Genomic DNA, 13,041 nt, shown 5'->3' on the forward strand with positions numbered 1-13,041 from the left:
GTTATGTAGCAATAGATAAATAAAATAGATGTTATCCACTGTCGGATGTGTCCCAGTTTCAGGGATGTTAAGGTGTGAAAAATGTGCAATTTAGAATTGATGAAATACAAAAATAGAAACATATGCAAATTACATGAATGAGTACTTTGGAGAAGAAGAAATGTTAATGGCTCATATGAAGAGATGCTCCACCTCTCTAGTAATCAGAGAAGTAAAAATTAAAGCAATCAAGAAATAAGAATTTTTATTTAAAAAAAGCGCAAAAATTAGAAAGTTGGTTAAATGTTGGCAAGACTATAATGGAAATGGGAATCCTTCATGTACTATTGGAGGGAATATAGATTGGTTGCAGTCATTTTAGAATACTTTCTTGCTGAATTCTGAAATTAAGTTTGTATATATCCTTTCACCCAACAATTTCAATCCTAGCTCTATATTTGAGAGAAATTATCACACAGGTCAACAAACTGGCATGTATCAGGATATTCAAAACACTTGTCAGCAGAATTGAAAATTTCCCAAACTGAAGGTCAAAGAAAAAAAGATTAAAAAAAATAGAACAGTAAATCAACTGTACTTCAAAAAAAAGAAAATAGAACAGAATATCTAAGAACTGTGGGACAGTTACAAAAGGTGTAACATACAGGTAATGGGAATACCAGAAGGAGAAGAAAAAGAGAAAGGAATAATTGATCTGCTAAGAGATGAGGGAAAATGGAATCATAAAAAATGCTCACTTAAAATTGGAGAAGGCAAAAAAGTGGATGATAAAAGATAAATAACAAGGGCAATAAATAGAAAACAGTTTAAATATTTTAGAGATTAACTATATGAAAAATCAACTTAAATGTGAATGGTCTAAATACATAAACTAAAAGACGGATGCTACTACAGAGGATAAAAAAAAACAAGACCCAACTATATGTTGTCTACAACAAACCCACTTTAAGTATGAAGACACAGATAGATTAAAAGTAAAGGTTGGATAAAGATATGCCACGCTAACATTAATTTTTTTAAAAGCCTGAAGCAGCTATATTAGTTTCAGATAAAGTACATTTCAGAGCAAGGAAAACAGTCAAGGATAAAGAGGGGCATTCCATAATGCCAAAGGGGCCAACTCTCCCAGAAGATTGATAATTTGAATAGGTCTATATCTATTAAATAAATTGAATCAATAATTAACAATCTTTTGAAACAGAAAACACCAGGCCCAAATGGTTTCACTGGTGAAGTCTACCAAACATTTAAAGAAGAAATAATACCAATTCTCTACAATCTCTTCCAGAAAATAGAGGTAGAGGGAAGACTTCCTAACACCATAACCAGGGAACACATTACAGGGAAGGAAAACTACAGACTCTCTCATGAACAAAAATGCAAAAGTCCTCAACAAAATATTAGCAAATTGTATCCAACAATGTGTGAAGATAATTCTCTACGCCATGAAAAGTGAAATTTATTCTAGGTATGCAAAGCTAGTTCAACATTTGAAAATCGTTGAATGTAATCCACCATATTAACAGGCTAAAGAAGAAAAATCATATGCTCATAACAATACATACAGAAAAAGCGTTTGACAAAACCCAGCAACCATTTATGATAAAAATTCTCACCAAACTACAAATACAGGGGAACTTCCCCAACTTGATAAAATAAAATCTCCAAAACCCCACATCTAATTATATTAATGCTGAGAAACTAGATGCTTTCCCCTAAAATTTGGAACAAGAGAGAGATGTCCCCTCTAACCACTTCTCTTCAACATTGTCCTAAAAGTCCTAGCTAATGCAACAAGACAAGAAAAGGAAAGAAAAGCTATACAGATTACTAAGGAAGAAATAAAAGTGTCTTTGTTCACAGATTATATGATTGTCTATGTAGAAAATTTGAAAGAATTGAACCACAAGGGAGGTTTGGGGCAGGGTTTCCTGTCTTTTGATTTTAAAAGAATAAACAGGGGAATAACAATTTAAGAAGGAAGAAAGCCAATTAAGAGACTAAGGTTTCTAACTAGAATGACTAAATGCTTAAAACATTTCCCCAGACCAAAACAGTTCTTTCAGGCTGGGCAGAGAGGTCAGTAGTTTCCTTGGGGGAATTACAGAGAATGTCTGCATGGAGCACCTGGAAGGCTGGATCCCAGGCCCAGCCACTTGTTCTTTGTCAAATATTCCTATCCCTTTGAACAACAGGGAGGCCACAGGGTGGTGGATCTAAAACAGTCATGTAAACTAAAGACAGATGACTGCCATGGGGTGGGATGAAATACCTTGACCCTGTATTAGATCACCAGGTAGGAAGAACCCCAGAATATTTGAGATAAATTTCCTGCAGTCTAATGGGGCTGGGGTTTAGAGTCACATTTCATTTACAGAAGACAAAGAAATGTAATATTTCATGTAGAATATACTGATTCTAAGAAAACCAGCCAACCTCCCTCCCCTCCCCTCTGCCATACACACATACACACACAAACAAAATCACTATTCCCAGAATGCAATTCTGTGGACCAGTAAGGACAATTTGTGTGTTAGTTACCTTATTTTGTTGTCTTCTTACTATAAGTTTCCATGATTATTTTATTCCTCTCCTTCTCTCTTCTCTTTGTCTAACTTTTTTTTTTACAAAGTTTTTTTACAGTTAATAAAGCAGCAGTACTCACATTTTTTAACCTTTGCTGCCACCCTGTGGCTATCTTTCATTACTGTACATGAAAAGAGGGCATCTGAGAACTGCTAAGGTATCAGATCAGGGACAAGCATAAGGGAAGCACATTAAAAAAAAAAAAAAAAAATTGGCAGAACATCTGAGATGGTCTTTCACTATAATGCTCAGAATCTGAGGCATGAATCTAGTATATGCTATATGTGTCTCTTATGTATCAGCATTTGTCCTTTAAAATCCTTTTAGTTTGTGTCTAACCTTATCTTAGTAGTCCCCCGTTCCTCCTCTTAGTTCAAACTAAGATGCATAATTAATCACATTAATTGTTGATCCTAACTTGCCATTAGTGTCAATTATGGCTTTTAATGGACTTGGAAAAAAACTGCATAGGAAGCTGAACCTATTTACAGTAGGCCCACATATTAAAATTTCTTTGTAGACTTTCATTTTGGTCTAGAACTTGTCATATTAATGCGAAGCATTCTGGCTTTCTCTAAGTGTTAAAAATGAAAGAATCAGTTTTAAGAAGTAGAATATATTCCCAGCCCATTTTCCACACACATTTTTCCTGAGAAATAAGGGCTACTGTAATTGTCTCCTTACCACCTGTCCCTACCACCCTAGCCCCTTTCTGCTGCTTGTTACCATCTTAAATCAAGTATGATCATGCCACTATCCTGTTTTTAAAAGATTCTATTGGCTTCCTATTACTTATAGGATAAAACATAGACTTCTTTGAACACCCTTGATAAATCAGTCTCAACTGATCTGTCAAGCCTCATTTTTAATCGCTCCCGTAAACACTGCCTTTTCAACACTCAACCTGGTCTGACTCGCTTAACACAGAATAAAATTGAAACCTGCTTCCACCTTCTCTCCTAGGTCTTATATTTTTTTCATGGCAACTGGGCAAAAATATTAGAGCATCAAGAATCAGAGACCAGTCAACAGGATTTCCCCCATTCCTTTCTTCCCCTCCACATGCAATGCTAATGGTCTTTGGTTATTTATTTGCAGTGCTTCTAACTCATTGCATGAAGCTAGGATTCCCCATTATGTCCTTTTTTTGGGGGAAACCCCACAAATCTGGGCTCCAACCTGATGCAGCTCTCTTGTGATTGGGGCATGTAATAGAGGGATAACAGTGCCTGTGGGCATGGCCAGATCCAGTATGAGGGTGGAGGGTCTCTGACCCTTTTGTTGTGATCATTCAGAGGAGGAATCTTGGATCCCATGATATTATCCCATCATAAGTTTACTAGTTCTTTCAGAATACTGAAGGGTTCTTTTCTTTTTTAAAAAAATTAAAAAAAAATTATATGTTGGGCTGGCCAAAAAGTTCGTTTGGGTTTTTCCGTAAAATGGTACAGAAAAACTCGAATGAGCTTTTTGGCCAACCCAATAATTTTTAAAGGTTACTTTCCATTTATAGTTATTACAAAATATTGGCTATATTCCCCAGGGTTGTACAATACATCCTTGAGCCTGTCTTACACCTACCTAATAGTTTGTGCCTCCCACCCCCAAACCCCTTTATTGCCCCTCCCCCCCTTCCCTCTCCTCTCTGGTAACCACTAGTTTATTCTCTAAATCTGTCTCTGCTGCTTTTTTGTTATATTGCCTAGTTTGTTGTAGTATACAGTATTTGTCTTTCTCTGACTTTTTTCACTTAGCATAATGCCCTCCAAGTCCATCCATGTTGCTGCAAATGGCAAAATTTTGTTCTTTTTTATGGCTGTGTGGTGTTCCATTGTATATATATACCACATCTTCATTTTTTAAAAATTTATTTATTTATTTATGGCTGTGTTGGGTCTTTGTTTCTGTGCGAGGGCTTTCTCCAGTTGCGGCAAGTGGGGGCCACTCTTCATCGCAGTGCGCAGGCCTCTCACTATCGCGGCCTCTCTTGTTGCGGAGCACAGGCTCCAGACGCGCAGGCTCAGTAGTTGTGGCTCACGGGCCTAGTTGCTCCGCGGCATGTGGTATCTTCCCAGACCAGGGCTTGAACCCGTGTCCCCTGCATTGGCAGGCGGATTCTCAACCACTGCACCACCAGGGAAGCCCAACCACATCTTCTTTATCCATTCATCTGTTGATGGACACTTAGGTTCCTTTCATATCTTGGCAATTGTAGATAACGCTGCTATGAACATTGGGGTGCATGCATCTTTTTGAATTAGTGTTTTTGTTTCTTTTGGATATATACCCAGGAGTGGAATGGCTGGGTAGTTCTATTTTTAGTTTTTTGAGAAACCTCCATGCTGTTTTCCACAGTGGCTGTACCAATTTACATTCCCACCAACATTGTACAAGGGTTAGGGCTCTATTTTTCTATACTCTAGAAAGAAAGATAACAAGTCAACATAATCTTTAAATAAAAAGGCTCTAAGAAAAATGTGTAGGTGTTACCCCTTCTCCTCCCTCAGTGTAGTTTGACTTTTGGGAAAGGCATATTCAAATCTTGGGCCACACTGGTCACAGTCTACAATCCCATATGCTTCACACAAGAAAGGGACAATTGTGACATGGCAATGCCAGCAGGTCTCATATGTGAACTCACCTGAAGGTCTCCCAGAAACCCTAACATCTGATTTTCCTTCTTCCTCTGCCCCATTTTTCTTACTTTTCCCTGCTCCCATATACATTTCTCTTCCTTTGCACACATCTCTCTTTTTGAATTCAGCCTCCTACCGTCATCTGAAAATCTCAAAAGAAGAAATAACCTTCTCCATCCACACTAAGTGATAGAGGGATGTGGGTAAGGGTATGGACTCATCACTAGAAAGCCCAGCTTCCAGCTTCAAATCTTGTCTTCCTCACACTTGGAGTTTGGGAAACTTTCTAAACTTCTTTCTGAACTTTCTAACTTCTCTAAACCTCTGTTTGCTCATATTTAAAATGGCATTAATAGTTAATAGTATTAATAGTATGTACCTCATAGAGTGATTGTGAGGATGGAATTCCATGACAGAAACAAAATGCTTAGAACAGTGCCAAGCAGATGGTAGACACTCAGTATTGGCTTAAAGAAATTGTCAACCCGTATACCTCTTTTTATGCTTCTACATTTTCTTATCTCCTCAGAAACCTTGTTCCCGTACTTATTTGTCACTTTTTCAGTAACATCAGACTCTCTCTTATACATGAAATTGATTTCTAGAGGTTAGCTGGTTGATTGAAAGTCAGACACATGGTCAGTGGCAGATTTTGGACTAGAAGTCAGGCCAATGAATTCCTACTTCAGAGAAATTAGCGTAATAGTTTTCTGTCTCCCACCTTAACATAACTTATTAATGAAGTAATTTTTAGCATCCTACAACATGGAACTCCTGTCTAGTCAGGCCAGTCATTTTACCTGGCATAAAGTACACTCTATGTCTTTGTGAAAAGTACACTTTATGACTTTGTAAAAAATATACACCCAGGTATACTTTGTACTCTTCTTGTCACTAATCTAACCACCAAAAAACTTCTTTGGAGGTAAAGATTTATCAGATTGCTGTTACATTTATTTTGAATATTCTGAAGTTCTGCAGGATTGAGGCTGTTTTGAATTATTCCAGTTTTTATACTACACGTTATCACCTCAACTAAAATGTCATCATTTGTTCATTAGAAATACAGGGTACAATGCACGGCACTAAGTGACCTTGGAGTAAATTTACATTAAATGAAGAAGGAATCAATGATAGATACTCTCTGGAAGTATATATTTATTTACCATCCTTGTTTAGCATCTGTATTGCAGACAGAAAACAATCCTTTCAAAGAGTCCTGGTTTTGAGGATTCCAGCAAAGCCCTGTCTATAGATATGGGCCTCAAACATTTCCTTGCTCTGTGTCTGTGGAGAGAAGAAAGTAAACAGGATGATTTAGGGCTTGACAAGGGTGAATATAATTCTAATTGGATACGAATGACAGGGCTTACTAAAGGAAACCAAACTGGCTGTGGTTGAGATTGGGATCCATCAAATATCCACACTACAATCAATACAGACTCTTCTTTTTTTTTTATTTAATAAATTTTATTTATTTATTTATTTATTTTTGGCTGCGTTGGGTCTTCGTTGCTGCGTGCGGGCTTTCTCTAGTTGTGGCGAGCGGGGGCTGCTCTTCGCTGCGGTGCGCGGGCTTCTCATTGCAGTGGCTTCTCTTGTTGTGGAGCACGGGCTCTAGGCGCGTGGGCTTTGGTAGTTGTGGCTCGTGGGCTCTAGAGTGCAGGCTCAGTAGTTGTGGTGTGCAGGCTCAGTAGTTGTGGTGCACAGGCTTAGTTGCTCCATGGCATGTGGGATCTTCCCGGACCAGGGCTCGAACCCGTGTCCCCTGCATTGGCAGGCGGATTCCCAACCACTGCGCCACCAGGGAAGCCCAATACAGACTCTTCTGATAAAGGAATTAGAAATAAATCTTTCAGAGAGTTAGTGCTCTTCTCCCAAGGTGTATATTTCTGTGTTATTATGCAGTATGAGGAATCTGAGATCAACTAAAAAAAGATGTAGATGATTTTGTATTTAGGAGGACTGGCTTTAAGAGCAAAATAAAGGCTTGACACATGGAACTCAGACTGCTTATCTGTGTTGCAGGGAGCACTGTACTCAGCCAAAGCTGCTTCATCTGAAAGACACGATGGGGGAAAACCTTGAGAATGGGAGCTTCAGTGGGACAGGGTTTCATGGAGAGGTTTTGACATATCAGGACTGCACACTTCACTGAATCAGGAGCTGCATCATTGCAGAAATGTCGGTTTGCTGGGGAAGTAGACAAGAGTGGTCTTGGGATTTCCACTCTTGGTACCATTGACATAATCCCCTTCTCTGTGAGAGAAATGAAGGGCTGATCACACTGCAGTCGTTCAAGCAAAGTACAAGGGGGATAACTGTAGGTGTGTGTCCTTTCAGTTCTGCTTTGATATTTGCTTCTTTCCCCGTTCATGATATTTTCTTATCGTTTTCTCCTAGTCTGCAACATTCAGCATGTTCCTCTACACTAATCAGAATAACACCTACGTTTTATCTTACAACTCAGATTTTATTTTCTTTGTTTGGTCTTCGTTGACCACTCAAGGGATTGTTCTCTTCCTATCTCTAATTTCCTCCCCTAATTATCTGTGTAATTCTCCAGGCTCTTATTTATTACTTTGCATTGTTATAGCATCTTTTAAAGGAGATTTATATGTCTCTTTATCTGTAAACATTTCTTTGTAAAACTCTTAGTCCCTTGGAAATTTTTGCATGATTGGCAGACTTATGTTGTAGGTAGTTTTTGTAGTAGTTTTATAGGCCAAGGTAGCAGGAATAAGGTAACAGAATATGTTGAAAACAGGGCTTACTTACAAATGTCTGTCACACTCTAATTCCTTTATTATGGATTGAGGTTACTTACGGTTCTTAGTCCTCTGTTACTCACCAGTCTCATAGTAGTCATAGACTTTCACAGTAGCAGGTTGCAGATCTCTTACAGGGATGTCTTGTAGAACTGAGAAGGAAAAGCTCAGTGTCTGATTAGTTACCTGAAAAAAGAAAGGGAGAATAATCCAGAATCAGGGGGACCTCACCTCTTTTCCTTTGTTGCCATTCAATCTTCGTCCTTTGAGGAACAGTTCTTAGTTGGCTGACAGAGTTCAATCTCAAACCAGCTGTGCGCCCTAACTTCTCACCTAGGAGGATGGCGATAAAGATTTTAGAGTAGGAACCTGAGGAGCTAGAGGAGAGCTCCTTAGAGTAATGAAAATTTGCCAGATTTTTAAACAATTAATTCATATTCCTCCATAATGTCCATACATGGCTCTGCTCATGGTGAGAGAAAAATTCTTTTCACTGGCAGACTGACTCTATCCATAGTAATGTTTCCAAATATTTAGAAAACAGACATTTTTCAAAGTATAAACATACATGTACAAAATCACAGTGGTTTCTTGTGTTGCTAATGAAATCAATTACATTATGATAAAACTGACTGTGATGAATACATCTAGACTGATAACATATCATCTGTCTATATCTATCTATGTATCTATGTATCTACATATCTGTCTATCTAACTACCTACCTATCTACTTGTCTATCTGCCTATATATCTACATCTAATTTTTTGTATACATTTATGTTAAGGTGAGGTTGACATAATCATTGGCCAACTCCTGGGAAAACTTCCTACCCTTAATCAGCAACTGTTCAAGTAGGCTTCTAGATGATCAGGCGTGTTTGCGGAAAAGAGCATCTACCTGAAGTAAGCAGAAATACTCATATTCCTATTTTAGTACAAACAAATCCATATCCTTTGGTCCCCCAACCCCCATACTTCTGACACTCCAAACTCCAGGGAAGCCTGCAATGAGGAAAGAGAATTTAAAATATTATCTAATGGAACGGAAAGGATGTGCTTTTCAAAAAGGCTTTCCTCGTGATTGCTCTTCTCATACCATGCACCTCCTAGGTGAAGAGACCCGTGTAAAAGGACTATCCACCTGGATGTGTCTAGCAACGCTGCAGGGCCCTTACCTGTTCCAGGTAAATCAAGACATTGTTGTTGCTCACTTCTGTCCTGCTCATGTGGCGTGATAGTTCAAGCTGAGGGAAATGAGAGAAATCACCAGTGTTACTGAATAAATGAAGCCCTTGAGGTACTAAGAGACAAGCGGACTGTGGGACTGAAGTATGTACAAAGAGGAAGCTGGGATTAAATTCCTTGAAATGAGGTTTGCAGATACTCATCCAGTAGAATGGAAACATATATAGAAAATTGTGAATACCAATACATCAGATGTAAGATTGAATATTCATATGACTCAGTAACAGGTGTTCTTGGCTTCAGTTTGAAGGTAAGGGAGAAGTAGCCTCAAGTAAGATAACTACTCATCTGAGATTATTTATGAAGGTATCTTTTTTTTTTTCTAAAGTTACAACAAATAATAATAGTTTACATTAATTCAAACACAGCTCTGAGCATTGATTGTGTCTTTATCTCATTCAGTCCTCCCCGCAACCCTATGAGACAGGCACTTGTTATGCCCATTTTACAGAAGAGGGGACTGAGGCATAGCAAAGTGAAGTGACTTGCCCTACGTCACACAGTAAATAGCCAAACCAGGATTTGAACCCAGGAAGTCTGGCCCCAGAGCTTGTGTTCTTAGCTGCTAGGCTGCCCCACTCTCTGCATGGAAAACTTACTCATGGGTGTGGAGCTGAAGATATCTTTATCTATTCTAACTAACACTGATCTCAATTTTTTCTGAATTCCCACAGTATTTGAAGACTATACCGATAATTTTGGTACTTAATTACATCTTGTCCCGAAATGTTATTTGACGGTTTCAGTTACCCATTTCTAAATATTCTTAACTAGAATGTAGGCTCAATTAATTCAGACATCTTTCTTCTTTTTCTTGTATTGGTACTTAGCACAATGCTAAACGTATGCTGGGTACCATATAAATTCAATTTCTTTAATTAGGACCAATGTTGTTTTGACAAGTTGACCTTATGAGGATGCTGTTGGTATGGTCCTGCGCTGGGGATACAGAAAATTCAAATACCTAGGATCTACTTACCATTTTCACTGTTGGTTTCAGGGGAATGAAACCAGATATCATCTTTACATCAACAATCACAATGTTGGAGACTGGATGGTTCCCTGTGTATCTACAGATACAAGGAAGGGAAGAAACAGGCCCCTCTATATTTGAATCTTGCCCTCCTTTAAGGTCCAACATAAGCCCTAGCGTCTTCAAGTAGTTTTCCTAATGATTGCCTTGTCCTCAGTGATCTTTCCATACCCAGAAATATATAACCTTTGTAGTCAATATGAGTGGTTCTAAAAACTGACTGTATGGCAGAATCAGCTGCAGAATTCATTAAAAAAGTGGATACCGGAGGATTAACCAAGATGGCGGAGTAGAAGGACGTGCTCTCACTCCCTCTTGCAAGAGCACCAGAATCACAACTGGCTGCTGGACAGTCATCGACAGGAAGACACTGGACTTCACCAAGGAGGATACCCCATGTCCAAGGACAGAGGAGAAGCCACAGTGATACGGTAGGAGGGGCACAATCAGAGTAAAATCAAATCCCATAACTGCTGGGTGGGTGACTCACAGACTGGCGAACACTTATACCACAGAAGTCCACCCACTGGAGTGAAGGTTCTGAGCCCCACGTCAGGCTTCCCAACCTGGGGGTCCGGCAACGGGAGGAGGAATTCATAGAGAATCAGACTTTGAAGCCTAGTGGGAATTGATTGCAGGACTTCGACAGGACTGGGGGAAACAGAGACCCCACTCTTGGAGGGCACACACAAAGTAGTGTGCGCATCGGGACCCAGGGGAAGGAATAGTGACCCTGGGGGAGACTGAACCAGACCTACCTGCTGGTGTTGGGGGGTCTCCTGCAGAGGCAGGGGGTGGCTGTGTTTCACCGTGGGTACAAGGACACTGGCAACAGAGGTTCTGGGAAGTTCTCCTTGGCATGAGCCCTCCCAGAGTCTGCCATTAACCCCACCAAAGAGCCCAGGTAGGCTCCAGTGTTGGGTTGCCTCAGGCAAAACAATCAACAGGGAGGGAACCCAGCCCCACCCATCAACAGTCAAGTGGATTAAAGTTTTACGGAGCTCTGACCGCCACAGCAACAGTCAGCTCTACCCACCACCAGAGCCTCCCATCAAGCCTCTTAGATAGCCTCAACCACCAGAGGGCGGACAGCAGAAGCAAGAAAAACTACAATCCTGCAGCCTGTGGACCAAAAACCACAGTTACAGATAGATAGACAAGATGAAAAGGCAGAGGGCTATATACCAGACGAAGGAACATGAAAAAACCCCAGAAAAACAATTAAATGAAGTGGAGATAGGCAACCTTCCAGAAAAAGAATTCAGAATAATGATAGTGAAGATGATCCAGGACCTCGGAATAAGAATGGAGGCAAAGATTGAGAAGATGCAAGAAATGATTAACAAAGACCTAGAAGAATTAAAGAACAAACAAACAGAGATGACCAATACAATAACTGAAATGAAAACTACACTAGAAGGAATCAGTAGCAGAATAACTGAGGCAGAAGAAGGGATAAGTGACCTGGAAGACAGAATGGTGGAATTCACTGCTGCGGAACAGACTAAAGAAAAAAGAATGAAAAGAGATGAAGACAGCCTAAGACCTCTGGGACAACATTAAACGCAACAACATTCGCATTATAGGGGTCCCAGAAGGAGAAGAGAGAGAGAAAGGACCAGAGAAAATATTTGAAGAGATTATAGTCGAAAACTTCCCTAACATGGGAAAGGAAATAGCCACCCAAGTCCAGGAAGCACAGAGAGTCCCATACAGGATAAACCCAAGGAGAAACACGCCGAGACACATAGTAATCAAAGTGGCAAAAATTAAAGACAAAGAAAAATTATTGAAAGCAGCAAGGGAAAAATGACAAATAACATACAAGGGAACTCCCATAAGGTTAACAGCTGATTTCTCAGCAGAAACTCTGCAAGCCAGAAGGGAGTGGCATGATATACTTAAAGTGATGAAAGGGAAGAACCTACAACCAAGATTACTCCACCTGGCAAGGATCTCATTTAGATTTGATGGAGAAATCAAAAGCTTTACAGACAAGCAAAAGCTAAGAGAATTCAGCACCACCAAACCAGCTCTACAACAAATGCTAAAGGAACTTCTCTAAGTGGGAAACACAAGAGAAGAAAAGGACCTACAAAAACAAACCCAAAACAATTGAGAAAATGGTCATAGGAACATACATATCGATAATTACCTTAAACGTGAATGGATTAAATGCTCCAACCAAAAGACACAGGCTTGCTGAATGGATACAAAAACAAGACCCATATATATGCTGTCTACAAGAGACCCACTTCAGACCTAGGGACACATACAGACTGAAAGTGAGGGGATGGAAAAAGATATTCCATGCAAATGGAAATCAAAAGAAAGCTGGAGTAGCTATACTCATATCAGATAAAATAGACTTTAGAATAAAGAATGTTACAAGAGACAAGGAAGGACACTACATAAAGATCAAGGGATCAATCCAAGAAGAAGATATAACAATTATAAATATATATGCACCCAACATAGGAGCACCTCAATACATAAGGCAACTGCTAACAGCTATAAAAGAGGAAATTGACAGTAACACAATAATAGTGGGGGACTTTAACACCTCACTTACACCAATGGACAGATCATCCAAAATGAAAATAAATAAGGAAACAGAAGCTTTAAATGACACAATAGACCAGATAGATTTAATTGATATTTATAGGACATTCCATCCAAAAACAGCAGATTACACGTTCTTCTGAAGTGCGCACGGAACATTCTGCAGGATAGATCACATCTTGGGTCACAAATCAAGCCTCAGTAAATTT

General features: G+C 39.4%; 2 protein-coding genes across 13 annotated transcripts in view; one reads left to right on the forward strand and one right to left on the reverse strand.

Moving 5' to 3' along the window:
* KLRG1 (killer cell lectin like receptor G1) overlaps positions 1-13,041 on the forward strand; it is a 209,446-nt gene that overhangs the window by 38,150 nt on the left and 158,255 nt on the right. The gene's annotated exons all lie outside the window — the stretch shown is intronic.
* LOC132372826 (alpha-2-macroglobulin-like) overlaps positions 7,151-13,041 on the reverse strand; it is a 31,628-nt gene continuing 25,737 nt past the window's right edge. Inside the window, 4 exon segments of the mRNA XM_059934942.1 lie at positions 7,151-7,281; positions 8,074-8,176; positions 9,168-9,236; positions 10,217-10,307. Of these exon segments, the coding sequence (XP_059790925.1) occupies positions 7,151-7,281; positions 8,074-8,176; positions 9,168-9,236; positions 10,217-10,307 (394 nt within the window).

The sequence above is a fragment of the Balaenoptera ricei genome, chromosome 10 (assembly GCF_028023285.1).
Source record: "Balaenoptera ricei isolate mBalRic1 chromosome 10, mBalRic1.hap2, whole genome shotgun sequence".
Lineage (NCBI taxonomy): Eukaryota > Metazoa > Chordata > Mammalia > Artiodactyla > Balaenopteridae > Balaenoptera > Balaenoptera ricei.